The following is a 21,014-nucleotide window of genomic DNA, read 5'->3' as shown; positions in this document are numbered from 1 at the left end:
TACCGATTTCTTAGTTGATATTCTGTGATCAGAGAACATACTCTAACTGTGAATGTATCTTTTTCTCTTTTCAGCTCTATCAATTTTGCTTCAGTGTTTTGATGCTCTGTTGTTTGGTGCATGCACAGTTAGGTCTTCTTTGTGTATTAATCCTTTTATCATTAAGTGATGTTCCTTTGTCCCTAATGTTTTCCTGTGCTTGGAAGTCTACTTTATCTGATATTAATATAGCCATGGCTACTTTTTAAAAATGAAGGTTTGCATAATCATTTTACATGTTTTTTTAACCTACCTATGTCATTGCTTTTCAGCTGAGTTTCCTGTAGGCAACATACAGTTAGGTTGTGTTTTTTTTTAACCCACTGTTCCAATCTCTGTTTAGTGTATTTAGATCATTTCATTTGAAGTAATTATTAAAATGTTAGTGCTAAAGTCTTTATTTTACTATCTTTTTTTTTTCTGTTTGTTCTCTCTGTTTCTTATTCCTCTGTTTCTCTTTAACTTTTTTTTTTTTTTTTCAGACAAGAGTCTCACTCTGTCGCTTAGGCTAGAGTGCAGTGGCACTGTCTCAGCTCACTGCAACTTCTGCCCCACCAGGTTCAAGTGATTCTTGCGTCTTGGCCTCCCGAGTAGCTGGGATTATAGGCGCCCACCACCACACCTGGCTAATTTTTGTATTTTTTAAAATTAGATACGGGATTTCACCATGTTGGCCAGGCTGGTCTGGAACTCCTGAGCTCAGGTGATCTGCCCCCCTTGCCTCCCAAAGGGCTGGGATTACAGGTGTGAGCCACCACACCCAGCCACGCCCAGCCAACATTTTCTTTGTTTGAATGAGATATATAAATATATATGTGATTTTTTAGTATACTGCTCTGGATAGTTTTCTTAGTGGTTTCTCTAGGCATTACAGTATTTATACGTAAATTGTGACAGTCTACTGTCACACAAAGTGTTACCACTTCAGATGAACTGTAGACACCTTACTCCTCCTTAGTTTCTTTTATCTTGCCCAGTTTTTAAGTTTAACTGTCTTAAGTATTTCCTCTACATACATTAAACACCCCATCAGATGGTGTTACATTTTTTGTTTCACCCATGAAATATGATTTAGAAACTCACAAGGAAGATCGTCTATTTACTCCTATTTTTGTCCATTCTGTTATTCTTTCCTTACTGATATCCAGGTCTTCTTCTGTTGTCATTTCCTTTCTGTTTAGAGAATTTTCTTTAGCCATTCTTTAAGAGTCAGTCTGCTAGCCACACATTCTCTTATTTTACCTTCATCTGAATGTGTCTTTATTTCCTCATCATTCCTGAAGGATACTTTCACCAAACATACAACTCACAATGAATAGTTTTTTCTTCCAGAACTTGAAAAATTGTTTCCACTTCCTTCTGGTATCATGGCTCCAGATGACTCTTTTCAAGATATTTTTTCTTTGCCTTTCATTTAATTATGATGTGTTTTGGCATGAGTTTTCTTGGGTTTATCTTATTTAGGGTTCACTTAGGTAATTTAATCTATAAGCTTAGTTCTTTTGCCATGTTTAGAAAGTCTTCACCAATTATTTCTTTCTCTCTCTCTCTGTGTCTCTTTTTTTTTTTTTTTTTTTTTTTTTTTTTTGAGATGGAGTCTCTCTCTATTACCAGGCAGGAGTGCAGTGGTGTAATCTCGGTTCACTGCAACCTCTGCCTCCCAAGCTCAAGCGATCCTCCTGACTCAGCCTCCCAAGTAGCTAGGACTACAGGCACATGCCACCACGCCCAGCTAATTTCTGTATTTTTAGTAGAGACAGGGTTATCACCATGTTGGCCAGGTTGGTCTTGAACTCCTGACCTCAGGTAATCTGCCTGCCTTGGCCTCCCAAAGTGCTGGGATTACAGGCATGAGCCATTGTGCCTGGCCCATTATTTCTTTGCATACTTGTTCAGCCCTATTCTCTTTGTCTGCTTATGAATGTTAGATCTTTTGTTATAGTCTCACAGGTCCTGAAAACTCCGTTCTTTTTTTTTTTTTTTTTTAAGTCTTTTTCTCTCTGTTGTTCAGATTGGGTAATTTTTATTGTTTTATCTTCAGGTTCATTGATTTCTTTCTTCTGTCATATTCATTCTGCCACTGCACCCATCCAGTAAGTCTCTTTTTTTCAACTGTTGTACTTTTCAATTCTATAGTTTTCATTTGGTTCCTTTTTACATCTTTTACTTCTTTAGCGAGACTTAATTTTGTTTTTTCATTTGCAAAGTATATTTGTAATTGCTCTTTTGAATGACTTTTGTATGATGGCTACTTTAAAATTTTTGTGAGATAGTTCCAACCTTGATTCACCCTGGTATGGTGTCTGTTGATTGTTTTTTCTCATTCCATTTGCAATTTCCTGGTTCTTGGTGTGACAAGTGAATTTTGATTGTATCCTAAACATTTGGACATTATGTGAGAAGACTTTAGATTCTACTTAAATCTCCTCTTCTAGCAGTCAGTCACCTTGTTTAAGTTTAGTGCATAGGTCCTATTCCTGCTTTTGTGGGCTATGGTTCTTTTGTGTTTTGTTTGTTTGTTTTTGTTTTTGTTTTTTGTTTTTGTTTTTTTTTTTGAGACGGAGTTTCACTCTCATTGCCTAGGCTGGAGTGCAATGGCATGATCTCGGCTCACTGCAACTTCCACCTCCCAGGTTCAAGTTATTCTCCTGCCTCACCCTCCCGAGTAGCTGGGATTACAGGCATGTGCCACCACACCTGGCTAATTTTGTATTTTTAGTAGAGACAGGGTTTCTCCATGTTGGTCAGGCTGGTCTCAAACTCCTGACCTCAGGTGATCTGCCCACCTCAGGCTCCCAAAGTGCCGGGATTACAGGCTTGAGGCACCACGCCCGGCCTGTGGGCTGTGGTTCTAGTGACAATAGAGTTTTCGAAGCCTCCGCAGTGCTGTTCTTGCCCGTGTCCTTCCTTTGGTCCAAGCTGGTGGAGTGCACTTCCCCGGTACACTGGGTGTCGGTGGGAAATACCAGCACATGCAATGAGAGCATTTTCCTCACTTGCTCTCAGCCACCTGGTGCCAGCTTTCATCATCCGTGCAGGTGAAAGGGGATCTGGAGGCATCAGGTTCTGCAGGGCAGTGTGCCCCTTGCCTATTTTTCTCTGGGCTGCCAAAGGGACCTCTACCTGTCCCACTGTGGGAGGAAAGCCCCTGTCTGGGCTGCCTCTGCTCTGGGGTGAGGGGACTGTGATTACATGGGCCTGTGTCACCTTCTACCACTGGGTGAAAGAGGTATGAACAGTAAAATTAAAAATATAAAGTCAGGATGTGTTTAGAAAATGAAATTTTCTTGTCTCTCTCTCTGCTAAGAGGAAACAATTTTATATTTTAGCTTCATTTTGGTTCTTTAGTCACTTTGAGTTTTAAAATGCTGTCTCCTTCAGAGAGCTTTTCTGCCAAACCTAATCACTTTCCCCCCATTCTTGATGCTCCTGAGGGAGTCTTCTCCCACTCTTGGTTCTTCTCCTCCTTCCTCCTGGTGTATGAAAGGGCCCATTGCTCATTAGCAGAGGGCAGGGAGGGCCTGTGGGCTCCTGCAATCAGGCACGTGTCTGTGGTCCCCTTCCTTAGCCTGAGATCTCCAGACTCAGCAGCATCCAATGCTGGCTCCTCTGTGTGGGTCACTGGGTGGCCCTGGGACTCCCTCGTTTCTCCTACAGGTTCCATCCTGCACAGAATTTCCCCAGCCCCAGCTCCCTCCAGTCCCTGCTCCTCTTTGCTTCTGTGTGTGACCTATTGTGGGCTGGCACATGGGCCATGTTCCCAGGCATTTTCTACCTCAGCCTCTAGTGCATATGATTACGGAAGTCTTTGCCCTGCCATGGGGACCTGCACAGATACCTTCCTTGCCAACTGGTATCTTCAGCTCTGCTGTTGCTCATCTCTCTCCTGACTTTCTCCCGTGCCCTGACAGAACTTTCTGCCGAATAACTCACATCCAAGAAGCAAACCCTAGCCACTCTTCCCATAATCTTGTGTCTCCCTAAACATTATTCTGCCTCCTTTGCAAACACCTCAGATTCACTTTATTTCCTTTCTACTCTTCCAAATTGTTCTTATATCTTCTCCCTCCCATCTCTCTGCCTCCCTCCCTCAATGACTAGACATTGTCAGGTAAAGGTCAGGCCTGGTAGACCAGTTGGAGTCACTGCCACATTGCCTCAAAAGCTGCACCTGGGGCCTCCACCAGTACTGAGTGACCATCCTGCTCCCACGGCCTCTTCACTTTTCCATTTAAAAGTGCTTTTCTTGCCACCCCCACTTCCTCCCAGTTGAGGAAAGATAGCCCTCCTGGGTCTCTCACACCACTGCCGGTTACTCTGATTTCCACAAATGCCAAACCCCGATCACGCTTTATCTGCGCCTTTTCTCAGGGCTGTTCACAGCAGGCAACCTTGAGGGATGGGGTAATGTCTCTCTCTGGACAAAGAGGAGGCTTGTTTGCTGCTTGCTATTAAAGCGATGGATTTCTCATGTTCATATTCTTCTCGTACAACTTACTTTATGTGCCGGTGTCATCTGGATGCTCCAGACCAGCCCCATAGGAACCTGGGGGACAAGAAAAACGAACGCAAACATGCAAATGCTAAAATGAAGCAGAAATTCATAGTCATTTGGGTGAGGTTAGAGGAATACTTTCCTTCCCCTGAACGATCCATTTTAACATTTTCCTATACAGTACCAGATGCTTAGGTAATTGCTTACCCTCTCCCCTAATCCTTTTTGCTTTGACTTTGTATTTTTAGCCTAGAAGTCTCCCGCTGAGCAGAACAATATGGCACTAGGGAGATTAAAGCTTTGGCGTGATAAATACTTGGGACTTGAGACCTTTTCTCAGAAGGTACATTATCGCCATTCAAATTGCCCAGGAAGTCTTGTGCAATGATACACATTTTAGCATCTCTTTCAATGCCTGCTTTTATGTCTGATAATATGAAGAAAGCTATACCTAACATAACAAGGTGCTTCCTCTTCTATCCCTGGCTCCTCCCAAGGGACATGAAGAGATGCTAGAAAAATACAAGGGGGGAAAGAACCTTGGATCTGAGTCAGAACAGAAAAAAAAAACAACATGGAGAGGAAGAAACCCTGAAAACAAGCCTAAGGACCTCAGCACCCACTACAAAAAAAAAAAAAAAAAAAAAAGAGTCTGGAGAGGGGACTGGACTGCAGTTTTCTTAATTAACACTAGGCCCCAAATAGCACAATCACTTCTGCTACTAAGTCACTACTGGCCACCTATCTGCATTGGCAGGGGGTGGGGGAGGGTGTGGGGGGGGTAGGAATGTTGAGCTATGTGCCCAGGAAGCAGAGAAAATGGGGTTTTGTTGGACAGCTGGCAGGCTCTGCCATGGTGGAGGAGGAGATATCTGAATCAAGTCTTATTATTTTTCTCTTTCTGAGTCACTTGATCTTTTTTAGAAGATGCCCAAATTATCTTCTCTTTATTTTTGAAGTCTAATTGCTTTACCAGGGTATGGCTGAGTGATGACTTTTCTATATCATTTTCCTCCATAACATGGTGCACTTTTTAAATCTGCAGATTTGATTCTTCTCTCATTTCAAAAAAATTTTTTTGAATCATCATCCTAAATACTTACATGTTACATTTGTTTAGTCCTCTTCTATAGGCACATAAATCCATTTTTTTAAACAAATACACTTATAAGATGTACTGTTATCACAAGGTCACATTCCTGTAGAATATAGAAATATGTGTAGCTTTCAGTTTACTGTCTGCATTTTTTGTTTTTAAAGAGAAGAGGTCTTGCTCTGTCACCCAGCCTGGAGAGCAGTAGTGTGATCATAGCTCGCTACAGTCTCTTAACTCCTAGGCTCAAGCAATCCTCCCATCTCAGCCTCCTGAGTAGCTGGAACTATAGGGGCATAACACCATGCTCAGCTAATATTTTTTAATTAAAAAAAAAATTTGTAGAGATGAGGTCTCATTTTGTTGCCCAGGCTGGTCTCAAGCTCCTGGCTTCAAGCAATTCTTCTGCCTTGACCTCACAAGGTGCTGGAATTACAGGTGTGACACAATACACCAAGCCAAGTCTGTGTTTTTCAAATTGCAGCCTGCAACTCATGATGGGGTCATGAAATCTATTTAGTGGATTGTAATCTGCTGGATTGGTTTCCTACTGTTGCATAACAAATTATGACAAAGTGAGCAGCTTATAACAACACATATTTATCATCTCACAGTTTCTATAGGTCAGGAATCTGCAAACAGCTTTGCTGGGTCTTTTGTTCAGGGTTTCATAGGGCTGCAATCAAGATGCCATCTGGGCTCCATTCTTATCTGGAGGCTCAACTGGGGAAGAATCCACTTCTAAGCTCATTCAGGCCTTTGACAGAATTTATTTCCTTGTGGCTGTATAGCTGAGGGCTCCTGCCTTTTGTTGGTTGTTGGTAGGAGCCCACCCTTGGTCCTAGAGGCTGCCCACAGTTGCTGGAGGCCATCCACAGCTCCTTACCACATGGGTTTCCTCAACGTGGCACTCCATTCACTGAGCCAGCAAGGATGCTCTCTTACTCCAGTCTGATGACATAATATAGTCCTGGGAGTGGCACATGATCACCTTTGTCATGTCCTATTAACCCATAGGAGCATAAGTCACAGGTCCTGCCCAGAGTTGAGGGGAGGGGAGCATCCAAAGGTGTCAACACCAGCAGGTGCGGTTCACTGGGGATCATCTTAGGGTCTTATCACCACATCTATATTTAGAAAATCGAATAGGATTATATAGAAGATACCAGAATGTATCACATGTAATAGGAGTATGTACTTCTAAATAAAAATTGTATTTAGTAATGTAAAGTGTGTGTGTGTGTGTGTGTGTGTGTGTGTGTGTGTGATGAAAATGTATTTCTTACCAATGGTCTAGAGCAAAACAGTCTGAGAGCCCCTGACCTGGGAGGTTTTCTTGCAAACACTGAAGATAAGACTGCTTTTGAATTGTACACTGCCCTGGTGCTGCCTGGCTTGCTGTCTCTGTTGAGTGTACTTTCATGGCAACCAAGACGTGAACATTCTCCAGCCTGCTCTACTGTATTTCTGCTGGTAGTTGTAGTAGCCATCACAGTTCTTGAATTCTCAAAAGACTTAAATCAATGTCATTACTTCCTCTAAAGTTTTCTCACCAGCTCCTCCCGTGATCTCCCATGCCATGCTGGATCTGCACACCGTAGGGAGTGCCTTCTCACTTGTGCCTTTTCCCTGCTCCCCAGCTGTGTACAAGGTCTGGTCCTGTTGTGTGCTCAGGTTTACGAGTTTCCCCCTGCCCTTGGCAGCCCTGCTTCAAGCATATTGAAGTTGGGCATTAGAGATGTTCTCTTATTAACACCAAGATTGCCATTTCTGTTCTTAGTCTCCTTGTCATTTTCTTACGTTTTAAGAGAAAAGAGGGGTCTGAGAAGTCCTTACTTTGCCATATTTAAGTCCTGCTCACCTGAGGCAGCTCTGAGGCTTTGAAACAGGCCCCACTATCCTCCCACTGCCTCTGAAGCCTCCCTGAGGCCACTCCCACAGGCAGTGAGGCCTGTATATGGCACATCCTCAATGTCTTCCCTGCCTTCTTGGATGGTGGCCACTTCAGGATAGGGAGCTCAGCTGGGAATGGGCACAACCTTGACTGCCCTACCAAGACTCCTATTTCTTCTGCAATTTGGCTACATTTTGTGTCAGAGATGTTTATTGCTGTGGGATTGAGCCCATGGGTTTTGGACTCAGTTTCCTGTGGCCTGCCATGGGGGGCCTTCGTTTCCACCTGAGTTGGCCTTTATGGCTCAATCCCTCCAGGGCTGGGGCTGACATTTCACCTCCTTCCTGAGATCTATCCTCCTCCTCCCCCTCCACCATCTCTCCTACTTCTGGGGATTTTTGTTTGTTTTGTTTTTGAGACAGGGTCTTGCTCTGTCACCCAGGTGACAGTGCAGTGGTGTGATCATAGCTCACTGCAGCCTCGACCTCCTGGCCTTAAGCAATCTTCCTGCCTCAGCCTCCCAAGTAGCTGGGACTACAGGCACGTGTCACCACACCTGGCTAATTTTTTAATTTTTTGTAGAGATGGGGGTCTCACTATGTTGCCCAGGCTGATCTCAAACTCCTAGGCTCAAGTGATCTTCTAGCCTCAGCCTTCCAAAGTGTTGAGATTACAGATGTGATTTTTGTTCTCATTTTTCTTCCCTTCTGTTAGGTTTCTATCTCTTCATGAGAATTATTAGATCTTTGTGATTTTAATAATTTTGCCTTTATTTTCCCCCCACCTTGAAGAAACGAAAGTGGTGAGTTCAGAAGATCCCAATTACCTCTCCCTATACCTGTCCCTGCAGTCAGAGTGAAGGGTGTCTCCTTTCTAAGGTTTTCTTTGTATCTTCCCTCGTCTCCCTCCCTTTCTCAGTAACGTGTGTTGGCAAGAATCAATGTCATTACTTCCTCTAAAGTTTTAAATATCAGTGAAAATTCTCAAGATTTTGTTCACCCACTTCTTTCCCCTTATTTGGGGGAGTGTTCTGAGGCTAGATACTTCTGCAAACCAAGTCAGGCTGTTCTGCTTCTTTCTTTCTGTGAGCACCACTCTGCAGAGGTCATGGCCATAAAGTCTCCTTTCTCATCATTGGCTGAGGAATGAGAGCTCGTGTGTGCACATGTGTGTGTGTGCTTCTTGTTTCTTTTCTCTGCTGTTCATTTTGTCAGATGTTGTAGAGATAACCCTACAACCATCTCTCAGCCTTCTTTTTCTGGAAGTCGTAGATGTGATTTTCTAGATTTTATATATATATATATTTATATATTTTTTAATATATTTATATATATAATATATATATATTTTTTGAGACAGAGTTTCACTCTTGTCACCCAGGCTGGAGTGCAAAGGCACAATCTGGGCTCACTGCAACCTCCGACTCCTGGGTTCAAGTGATTATCCTGCCTCAACCTCCTGAGTAGCTGGGATTACAGGCACGTGCCACCATGCCCAGCTAATTTTTGTATTTTTAGTAGAGATGAGGTTTCACCATGTTGGCCAGGCTGGTCTCGAACTCCTGACCTCAGGTGATCCACCTGCCTCGGCCTCCCAAAGTACTGGGATTACAGGCATAAGCCACCACACCCAGACAATAGTATACTATTTTTAAGGAGTTATTTTCTTTTCTAAAAGTGCCACAGTCCCATCCTTGCCTGTGGAAGTGTCTCAGTGCACCACCACATACATAACCTAAAATTAGCTATGCCCCGGAAGACTCTCTTTCATGCCCAAGTTGAAAACAGTGCAACACTAGGTGTGATGCGGTCTTTCTTGATTTCTTCTCCTTTCGCTGTCTCTCCCATCATCCGTGCTTCAGCCCTTACCATTTTCCTAAAAAGAAAGTGGAAAAGCTCAGTTATGCAAATAAATGCAGCACAGACTGATGCTACAGTCAAATTCAGTTAGCATTACTTCAGGGGAACAAAATCAGCTTTAGGTAACAAACAAACAAAACTCCCAGGAAGAGAATGAGCTAGTTAACAAACAAGCAAATAAATTGTTTGTGGCACAATAATTTTAATCTTGTGAGCACCTGTCTCCACATCTTGCTGTCCAAGTAAAGTCAGATTTGATTTGCTTCTTGAGGTGACCTACGCTGTTCATTTTAAACATCTCAATGTAGTAGCCATCAGGAACAGCTGCAGCTTTGCTGGTGGGTCTTAGCAAGAAAGGGCCTTAATGCTCACAAACCCACCATTTCAAGAAAGAAAAAGATAAAACACGAACAAAACCACAGCTGTAAGAGAGCTACATTTGTGGAATGATAAGGAAACAGTTTTTCTCTAACTTAGCCACTGCAGGACTCTGAGGGATGAGGTGAACAAGCTGAACAGGAATCCAATGTTTTCTCGGGTGACAAGTGTGTGAGGTTGCTATAGGCAAGGAGATTGCATGAGTTCCAATGATTAAGCTAAGCTTTCATTTCGATTTGTGCAAAATGAGTAAAAATTAATAAGCACAGGGTGTTTTCATGAAGCTGACATTGAAACATAAAAGTAGGTGTGCTGCATACTTCACACCATGGCAAACCCTCCCTTTTGGAGTTATTAGGTTTTGGGGACATGGGGTGATGCTCTGAGACACTCAGTGATCACTTTCAGAAACCAGATTCTAATGCGTATTTTTACTAGTATCAAGTCATTATTCATTCTGCAGATATTTTTGCCATATAATAAATAAGTCACCGTTCAAGTGATAGGTAACTATGCAGATGACAGGATACCATATGGTGGTTACAAAACAGAATTTAAAATCTTAAAGGACAAAACACTCATATTCATTTGCAGCAATTAATTAGGGGACCGAGACCATCTGCTGTGACTCACTAGTCCCCCAAGGACACATACACAATGGTAAGTTTCACATTGGTTTATCTTGGTTCCCATAGTCCAAGCAGGAAAATTATACTTTCCATAGTTTTCTGATTCCCTAGTAAGGTTACAGCAATGTTTTCGCTACTCTTCTGTGTGGTCATTCAGTAACTTAGGCTTCTTTTGGAATGCAGATCCACCCATCCCTAGGGTTTACTTTTCTCTGGTATTCAGGTGGCAGAGGGGAAACAGTGTGGAGAGGGAGGTCTGGCGTGGTGGCTCACGCCTGTAATCCCAGCACTTTGGGAGGCCGAGATGGGCAGATCACCTGAGGCCAGGAGGCCAGTTACCAGCCTGGCCAACATGATGAAACCCCACCTCTACTAAAAATACAAAAGTAGCTGGGCATGGTGGTGCACGCCTGTAATCCCAGCTACTCGGGAGACTGAGGCATGAGAATCGCTTGAACCCAGGAGGTGGAGGTTGCGGTGAGCCAAGATCACGCCATTGCACTCCAGCCTGGGCAACAAGAGCAAAACGCCGTCTCAAAAAAAAAAAAAAAAAAAAAAAAAAAGAAGGAAATTCTGACACATGCTACCACAACATGGATGAAACCTGAGGACATTATGTTCAATGAAATAAGCCAGTTACAAAAAGATAAATACTGTATAATTCCACTTACGTGCGGTACCAAGATTAGCCAAATTCATAGAGATAGAAAGTAGAATGGTGATTGCCAAGGGCTGGGAGAAGAGGGAATGGGGAGTTATTGTTTAATGGGTACAGAGTTTCAGATTCAGAAGATGAAGAGTTCCGATGACTGATGAATGTACTTTACACTACTGAACTGTATGCTTAAAAATGGTTAAGGTGGGGCTGGGCGAGGTAGCTCATGCCTGTAATTCCAGCACTTTGGGAGACCGAGTTGGGCAGATCACCTGAGGTCACGAGTTTGAGACCAGCCTGGCCAACATATCAAAAAATAAAAAAATTAGCCAGGCATGGTGGTGGGCGCCTATAATGCCAGCTACTCAGGAGGCTGAGGCAGGAGAATCGCTTGAACCCAGGAGGCAGAGGTTGCAGTGAGTCGAGATTGTGCCACTGCATTCCAGCCTGGACAACAGAGTAAGACTCTGTCTCAAAAAAAAAAAAAGTTAAAGTGGTAAAATTTATGTTATGTATATTTTACCACAATTTAAAAAGTTTTTAAATCTCAGATGGAATCATAAAGCAAAACCTAATGTATATGTAATATGTAAAAGACAGATCTAAAATAAACTAACTGAAACACTAAAATAAAAGATGGGGCCGGGCATGGTGGCTATGCTTGTAATCCTAGCACTTTGGGAGGCTGAGGCAAGCCGTTCACTGGAGGTCAGGAGTTTGAGGGGAGCCTGGGTAACATGGTTCATCTCTACTGAAAATACAAAAATTAGCTGGGCATGGTGGCATGCCTGTAATTCCAGCTACTCCAGAGACTGAGGCAGGAGAATCACTCGAACCTGGGAGGTGGAGGTTGCCGTGAGCAGAGATCAAACCACTGCACTCCAGCCTGGGCAGCAGAATGAGACTCCATCTCAAAACAAAAAGCAAAAAAACTAATAAACCTAAAATCAGCTAAAATATATAAAAGAATATTAGAATACCTAGTAAATAAAATAGATAATTTTCTAGGAAAAATAAATGGAAACTATTTAGAAAATATTAACAATTCGAGTATCAAAAAGTAATGAGAGAATGGTTTCAAAAGACTACCCCCATGGGGAGAAAAGAACACAGATGGTTTTACAAATGAAGTCTACAGACCTTTAAGGTTGAGGTAAACCAAAGATATTTAAATGGTTTCCAAAGCACAGGGGGAAAGGGAAACATAAAATTTTTATGTAGTCAGCATAATGCTGACACCAAATTCTGAAGTGGATAGCACTAAGAAATAATCTCATAAGCAATTTGAAGTATAATTACTAATGCAGAAATTCAAAGTAAAACAGTAGGAAATCGAATCCAGCAGCATTTTATATCATGATAAATTGTTTTCATAAGTGGAATAGAAGGATGGCTCAATACTGAAAATCTATCAATAAAATTAATCATATTTATAGATAAAATTGGAAAAACGTGTAATCATCTCCATAGATATTGAAAAAAGATTTGATCAAATTTTGAAATCTATTCCTTAAAACTTCTTAATAAAATGGAAAAATATTTTCCTTATAATTGATGTAAAATCCAATATTATATTTAATGGAGAAGTACTGAAAGGTTACCAATAAGGTAGAAATATGACAAGGATATACACCATTATTTAGTATTGCTCTGGAGACACTAGCTGATAAAATCAGAGGAAGGAAGGGAGGGAAGAAGGTAAAAGAAGAAAACAGAGAAGGACAAATGGAAGGAAATTGAGAAGGTGGTGCAAATATTTTTTTAGTGCTGGAGACACAGTGTATATCAAGGAATCTGAAAGGAATGAACTAGAAAAACACTGGTAAAGAAATTAAGACATTTCAGTAGGGTGGTGGAAATACAATTCATATACAAATATCAAAAGCCTTCCTGTAAAAATGTAAATATACCCCAGATAACTTAAAAATTTAGGTGTAAAAAATTAAAATACAGAACATTCAGGGAAAATGATTGTGTTTTAATTTTATAATATCAGTGAGAAAGACTTTCTGATTATAATACAAAGCCTAGAAGTCTAAAAATAAGACACACTTTTTCATAAAATTAAAAAAATGCTGAACACAAAGTTTAAAAGATAAATATAATACGGGAAAATACTGAATGCATGTGACAAAGTATTACTTCCTTAATGTAAGAATAACCTCCGAAAGAGAAATGAAAAGGAAAACCACAGTGAGATCCATCATCTCATCCATTTTATTTTGAAATGTTTAAAAAACTGTTCACACTGTTGGTGGAAGGATGGAGAAACAAGTAATTGAGAGGAGCGCAGCCATGCCGGTGAGAACAAGTCAGGCACAACGGAGGCTGGGTTTCTTATTTTAGGGATGTTTCGTTCTCTTTTCTTTCTTTTTTTTTTTTTTTTTTTTGAGACAGAGTCTCTCTCTTTCGCCCAGGCTGGAGTTCAGTGGCGCGATCTCGGCTCACTGCAAGCTCCGCCTCCCGGGTTCACACCATTCTCCTGCCTCAGCCTCCCGAGTAGCGGGGACTACAGGCGCCGGCCACCACACCCAGCTGATATTTTGTATTTTTTAGTAGAGACAGGGTTTCACCGTGTTAGCCAGGATGGTCTCGATCTCCTGACCTCGTAATCTGCCTGCCTCATCCTCCCAAAGTGCTGGGATTACAGGTGTGAGCCACCGCGCCCAGCCCGGATGTTTCTTTAATAAGGGGGTGGAATGCTCATTAGGTATTCTGGAAAAGGAGGGGATTTCAGGGACTCCTCCCCCCTCCTGTTATTGCCCCCTTTCTCCCTTATTTGGGTTTACCTGGAAGAGTCACGGACATGTCACCCTGACCAGGGTTTTGGTCATTTTCTCTGCCTTATTTTGGGCTTTCTCTACCCTGTGGTTTATTTGCCTAGCCTCTGCTTCAGGGGTTCTTTGGGTTTGTCCATACTCCTGCAACTACCCGTGCTATTCCTATCTCCTTAGAGGAGGAGAGATTGACGATATCGAAGAGAAATTACTTTGCTCTGTGGATCTCATTGGCACAGGTTCCTGCTGAAGTCTGAGGGGAAAAGGGGATTCTGGAAGGCGGGGAAATGGATGGATCCTGTGGAGAGGCCAGACAGCTTCCGAGCAGCTGGGAAAGAAGGAAGTCAGCCAAGGTCTGAAAGAAGAGAGATAGATGCTGGAGAGCATTTAAATGAAAAGAATTTAACCAGAAGTATCGGCAGAAGTAAAAGAAATAAAAGCCATGTTGGGGGAACCTAAAGATTAGCCACAAAGGTTAAGGGAAAGGAGGGAGGAGAGGAGACGTTACTGCAGCCTGTGAAGGCCAGAGCAAGAGGCGTGGCCATGGAAAGTGCAGGAAGTATGGCTATGGAGAGTGCTGGGGTGTGGCTGCGGTGGGTGCAGGAGGCGTGGCTGTGGAGTGGGTGTGGTTGTGGACGGAGTGTGGCTGTGGAGGGGGTGTGACTGTGGAGGGTGCTGAGTGTGGCTGTGGTGGGTGCTGGGGGTGTGGCTGTGGTAGGGGAGGTGTGGCTATTGGATAGTCACAGCTGTGGTGGGTGCAGGGGGCAAGGCTGTGGTGTAGGAAGTGTAGTGTGGCTATTGAATGGGGTGTATAGCAGTGGTGAATACAGGAGGCATGGCCTTGGGTACAGGAGGCATGGCTATAACACAGGAGGCATGGCCTTGGTGGGTGCAGGAAGCATAGCTGTGATGCAAGAAGCATGGCCTTGGTGAGTGCTGGAGTATGTTCTCTAAAGACACTGTGAACACTATTAGCCCATACTGAACCACTGCTCCTGGAGAAATACAGGGTTAGCTTCCACACCTCTGATCACTACATTTTTGTCATCCAACCAATACATATTTTTGTTTTATGTGTTTTTATCTACAGACACCTTGTTTAATATATGTTTCTTACCAATAGTTAACTGTATGTATTATTCTTTATAATAAAACTCAAGCTGGGAAGAGTTTTGCGTTTTCCTGACCTTGGGTAATGTGACTAAAAATTTATTTGGCTGTCAGCCTCACAACAATGCTGTCCACTAAACTTTTTTTTTTTAGATGGAGTCTCGCTCTGTCGCTCAGGCTGGGGTGCAGTGGTGCAATCTTGGCTCACTGCAACCTCCACCTCCCGGGTTCAAGAGATTCTCCTGCCTCAGCCTCTTGAGTAGCTGGGATTACGCGCACCGCCAAGCCTGGCTAATTTTTGTATTTTTAGTAGAGATGAGGTTTCACCATGTTGGTCAGGCTGGTTGCGAACTCCTGACGTCGTGATCCGCCTGCCTCGGCCTCCCAAAGTGCTGGGATTACAGGCAAGCCACCGCGCCTGGCCAGTCCACCAAACTTTTAATGTCATCTCATGAATCCACAAATTTCACTGGTTTTTTTTCTTCTTGTTGTTTTTCCATAACTTTACCAGGTACTATAGATGTTACTTGGGCACTTTTCAGAGTGGCCTCACATCTGCGTCAATGACTTTCCTCTTCCTCCTTCTGGATGTAACATATTGTTGACTCATTGCTGTTGAACTTACTGTCAACAGCACCGTAACTCATGTCTGAGCCAAGCTTGTCTAACACGTATATTTTCTCTGTAAAGCACATCACAGCCTTTCTGCACTTAGGAACACTAGACAGCACTTCAGCAGTACACTTGGGGGCCATTTTAAACAATTAAATCACTGATAGGCTCCGCTCCACTCAGGGCGGCCCCAGACACGGGTTTCCCATGGCAGCACCACGGCACGCCCGGCGCACCTGCTGCCCCGAACCCCTGGCTCCAGGGGGCAATGAGGGGGCAGTGGAAGGGGCACTACTCCTCGGGCATTGCCTAGAGAAGCGAGACCGTCCCTCCCTCCCGCTGGCCCTCCTTCTCTCCCGCCCGGGGCCCGCGCAATTCTCCGCCAGAGGGACAGTCAGCCTCATATGTTAAGACCTCTGATCACTAGATCCCCTGCATCTCCACTGAACAACCAAGGCACCCCTACTCCGGCACAACTCACAAAATCCAATGCGCATGTCCACACTGATGTGGGCAGCCACATGTACACCAGCAGCCTGGCCACCCTCACCAAATACCCTGTATCCAGAATCAGAAGACTTTGTGATGGTACAGAGCCCATAGTTTTGGACAGTCTCAAACAGCACTATTTCACTGACAGAGATGGACAGATGTTCAGATATATCTTGAATTTTCTACAAACATCCAAACTCCTCATTCTTGATGATTTCAAGGACTACACTTCGTTATATGAAGAGGCAAAATATTTTCAGCTTCAGCTCATGTTGTTGGAGATGGAAAGATGGAAGCAGGACAGAGAAACTGGTCGCTTTTCAAGGCCCTGTGAGTGCCTTGTTGTTTGTGTGGCCCCAGACCTCAGAGAAAGGATCACGCTAAGTGGTGACAAATCCTTGGTAGAAGAAGTGTTTCCAGAGATCGGCGATGTGATGTGCAACTTTGTCAGTGCAGGCTGGAATCACGACTCCACGCACGTCGTCAGGTTTCCACTAAGTGGCTACTGTCACCTCAACTCAGTCCAGGTCCTCGAGAGGTTGCAGCAAAGAGGATTTGAAATCATGGGCTCCTGTAGGGGAGGAGTGGGCTCGTCCTAGTTCAGCAAATACGTCCTTCATAGGGAACTGAGGCGGATGCCCTCCTGTACCCTCCATCATCTGGATAAAGCAAGAGCCTCTGGACTAAACGGACATATTTCTTATGCAAAAAGGAAAACACAACTAATAAACAAATAATAAAAAAGGGACATTTGTGTGCAGTTGGGACAGCAAACCAAGTCCTGGACCTAAAATTGAATAAAAGATGCATTTATATGCAATAGAGACCACACCTGTATTCATATGGGAACAATTGGAATAGTGATATCCTCAAGGTGAAAAATATATATATATATATATATATATATATATATATATATATATGTCAAAAGGTAGGAAATGCAAAAAAGAAAAAAAAAAAAGGTGACAGCCGCAGTTGGTGCTGTGATGGCCATGAAATATCCTGGGCCCCCCGAGGCCTCTGACCAATAAACAAGCCATGAATGGTGAGGACAGTTTCCTCACAGTTTCCATTGCCAACAGCCATCCATTCTTTCTTTTTCCTTTGTCTTTCTTTTCCCTTTTTTAAAAAACAAAACAAAACAAAACAAAAACAAGCCCAGGCGTGGTGGCTCACGCCTGTAATCCCAGCACTCTGAGAGGCCGAGGCAGGCCAATCACCTGAGGTCGGGAGTTCGAGACCAGCCTGACCAACCTGGAGAAACCCCGTCTCTACTAAAACAAATACAAAATTAGCCAGGTGTGGTGGCACATGCCTGTAATTCCAGCTACTTGGGAGGCTGAGGCAGGAGAATTGCTTGAACCCGGGAGGCGGAGGTTGTGGTGGGCTGAGATTGTGCCATTGCACTCCAGTCGGGGCAAGGAGAGCAAAACTCTGTCTCAAAAAAAAAAGCACCTTGAATCAAGTTTCTTTGTATATGGAGGTTCCACGTCTCTCTTTAGGCAGGGACCAGGCAGGACTTCAGAAAAACCCTCATGAGCACATTGCATTTGAAAGATGTTAGACATGAAATGCTAAATGTAGTTTCTACAGAAGTCACACCTTTTTGTCCACCTCACAGATGTGAACTTTATTATTCCTTGTTAGAATTGCTCCAGTTCAAGTCTGCTGCTTTCCTGCAATTTTTCAAATTTTATATTGTATTAAATACAATAAAGTCTGTTTTAAAAATAAGGTCTGTGTGAAACACACGTGTGGGGGTCAGGCTGGATTAAAATGAAATTTTTCTTTAAAAAAAAAATCACTGACAAAAAGCACAAAAATGCCAAAAATGTGACACTAAATAGACAGTGATAAAAAGGTAACAGTATGACAGCTGAAACAAGAGGCAGCGCATTGCCTTGTTTGACCTCAGCTAAGAACTGTGCCTGGAGAAACACATTTTTCACTGCTCGGGGCATGCTTGTGAATGACTGAGGAGGCGTGACAATGATTGATTTGGGGGTTACAAATAAATTTCAGCGAGCAGGCAAATTTGGAAGTTTGGAACTGCAAATAATGAGAGTATCTCATGAAGCCACTAGAGGATGTCCTTTTGCCCAAAAAGACAATTCAGCCAAAAAGAAGAAATTTTGCGATATAGAATACAGAAGATTCAACCCAGGAAGGATTGAAGTGGGTGGGAAAGGCATCTTCAGAAAGAGGAAAGTGATAAAATACCTGATGAACCTGATTATACTGAGAAGAGACTTAGATAACTGGTGGAAAATTGTGCTTGGATTAACGACGATTATATATATTTTTAAAACCAAGTTAATAAACAATAGGCTGGGCATGGTGGCTCATGCCTATAATCCCAGCACTTTGGGAGGCCAAGGTGGGTGGATCACCTGAGGTCTGGAGTTCGAGACCAGCCTGACCAACACGGTAAAATCCCGTCTCTACTAAAAATACAAAATTAGCTGGCTGTGGTGGCACATGTTTGTAATCCCAGCTACTCAGGAGGCTGAGGCAGGAGAATTGATTGAACCCGGGAGGCAGAGGTTGTGGTGAGCCAAGATGGCGCCACTGCACTCCAGCCTGGGCAATAAGAGTGAAACTCCGTCTCAACAAAAAAAAAAAAAAAAAAGAAAAGAAAAAAACAATAAAATGAACACTATCTCTAGGGAAAACAAAAAGTTGGGGTAGAAAAGGAAAAGCCAACATAGGCTTTTGCAAAAATCTCAGTGACAGCAGATATGTCTATCACTGTCATAATGTGAGTAGTGAGCACTGTTCTACCAACACCAGGATGCGACCGTCTTGACAGCACAGGGAGGGGAGTGGGAAGCATGGAATTCTGTGGTGGGGCTGGGGAGCCAATAGAGGGTCTGCAAGTCCAAAATTTCAAGATGGGACAACATAAGCATGTTGTTTGCAGATACAGCAGGTAAATTCCCCCCAAGAAAAAGCATTCTGGGTTGGGGAAAATCTGGGGTGGGGTGTAGGGCACAGGGTGTAAGAAAATGCTGTATTTTTCTATAAGCATTCTTAGAATATCTCCTGATACATGTATATAATAACTTTCATAAAAATAAAAATTAGGGGAAGAAGATGGGTTTTGAGTGACGGAAGAAAAATTGAAGTATCCAGATGACATGGTAGTCAGGGCTGTTAACAATGTCCTTGGAAAATTCCAGGCTTAGAGCCAATAAACACAAAGCCCAGAATGGGGCTCAGGCAGATTGCCCAGGCGGCTACAGAGCAGCATTCAGGGTCAGTGGGCCACCATGCCTCTCTGACACCCTGTATGTGGAGCTGCTGGAGCAACAGCTTTGGACCCAAGTGATGGACGCTCTGAAGAGAAAACAAAACATTCCTGGGTGGGGAAGGAGAATCAAAATATAAGCCCAAGAACTCCCTACTTTTAGAGCAGACCCCAAGCCAGGGTCCAAGCCCCGTGGATAAGGAGAGGAGTGGGAAATCAAACTCAGAAGGCAACCCCTGCTCCCATGCCAGAGGACCACACAGTCTTTTCCACTCCCAGGTTCACCAGTGTAGGGTTTCTTCCATGACAATTGGCATCGGACCACCAGGAGTTTCCTCTTGGGCTAAGGAAACCCAATGTTTAATACAGACCCTCAACTACACACAGGAACAGAAAACCTGGAATCAATCATTTGAGGAAACAGAAGTAGCCCCAAAGAAAACAAAACTAGTAGGGCAAAGAGGAAAGGATTTTCATCATAAGTATAATGAATATCCTGAGAATCATTTAAGTAGATACTGCATTTTTTAAGTGTTATGAAAAAAAATTAACTTATTGAAAATGTTAATGAATGGAAAGTCTTTTTTTTTTTTTTTTTTTAATGTTTTAGATGAAGTCTCACTCTGTAGCCCAGACTGGAGTGCAGTGGCATGATCTTGGCTCACTGCAACCTCTGCCTCCCAGGTTCAAGCAATTCTCCTGCCTCAGCCTCCTGAGTAGCTGGGATTACAGGAACACACCATCATGCCCAGCTAATTTTTGTATTTTCAGTAGAGACAAGGTTTCACCATGTTGGCCAGGCTGGTCTTGAACTCCTGACCTCAGGTGATCCACCCACCTCAGCTTCCCAAAGTGCTGGGATTACAGGTGTGAGCCACCGCACCTGGCCACAGATGGAAAGTGTTGACTGTGAGTTGTCCAGCTTCTTGGCAAGTTGAACAAAGAATTAAACAAAACACACAAAACAGCAAAAGAAGAAAGAAGCAATGAAAGTGCAGATTTACTGAAGTGAAAGTATGCTCCAGAGAGTGGGAGCAGCTGGAGCAAGTGGCTCAAGAGCCCAGATTACAATGTTCTTTAGGGTTTCTATTAAGCTAAAAGAATTTGGTAACACCCCCTAGGTGCCCTTTAGAGGCCTCTAATTGATTACACACTTTGAAGGATTGGCCCACAGCTAATCAAAGGCTGAAGTGGAGACCTCGCCTGTGACCAATCAGAGGCTGAAGTGAAGAGTTGGCCTGTAGCCAGTCAGAGGCTGAAGTGGAGACTTCTGTCTGGTTATCACAGGAGTGAGGGTCTGGCCTGTAGGCTGCTTAACCTTGCCTAGAACTGCATCTGCTGTCCTTTTGCTTACACCTTAACCCTTGGTTACCCCAACTCCCTATTCTTCCACCTCAAAAATTACAATGATTGCCAAAATGAAAATAGGCCAGTAGATAAGGCCAGTAAATGAGGCCAGTAGATGTACAATAGCAAAGTGGACACAGCTGAAGATAAAATTTGTAAACTAAAAGATTAAGAAATTATCCCAGAATGCAATACAAACAAATATAAGAGACAGGGGAGATAGATCCACAAATTCCAGTGGCCATCTAATAGGAATTCTAGAAGGAAAACATAACCTTCATAATTTGGGCAAGGAGGGAGTACTTTCTAAGAATGTTACAAAATCCAAAATAAAAGATTGTCAAATGTGACATTATAAAAGTCAAAATGTTGGTACTGCAAAAAAGA

At 43.2% G+C, this 21,014-nt stretch overlaps 1 protein-coding gene and 1 long non-coding RNA gene across 2 annotated transcripts in view; both read left to right on the top strand.

The window, feature by feature from the left end:
- LOC134807653 (uncharacterized) overlaps positions 1-21,014 on the top strand; it is a 61,653-nt gene that overhangs the window by 26,185 nt on the left and 14,454 nt on the right. The window lies entirely within an intron of this gene.
- LOC472978 (BTB/POZ domain-containing protein KCTD1-like) lies at positions 15,880-16,632 on the top strand. Its single transcript, XM_054658218.2, has one exon. The coding sequence runs from the start codon at positions 15,946-15,948 to the stop codon at positions 16,630-16,632; it is 687 nt and encodes a 228-aa protein (XP_054514193.1). The 5' UTR covers positions 15,880-15,945.

This window comes from Pan troglodytes, chromosome 11 (genome assembly GCF_028858775.2).
Source record: "Pan troglodytes isolate AG18354 chromosome 11, NHGRI_mPanTro3-v2.0_pri, whole genome shotgun sequence".
Classification (NCBI taxonomy): domain Eukaryota; kingdom Metazoa; phylum Chordata; class Mammalia; order Primates; family Hominidae; genus Pan; species Pan troglodytes.
This window is presented reverse-complemented; position numbering and strand designations above follow the sequence as displayed.

What these genes read in the sequence shown, in the direction of transcription:
- LOC472978 (XM_054658218.2), top strand. Translation starts at nt 15,946, where the DNA reads ATGTTAAGACCTCTGATCACTAGATCCCCTGCATCTCCACTGAACAAC.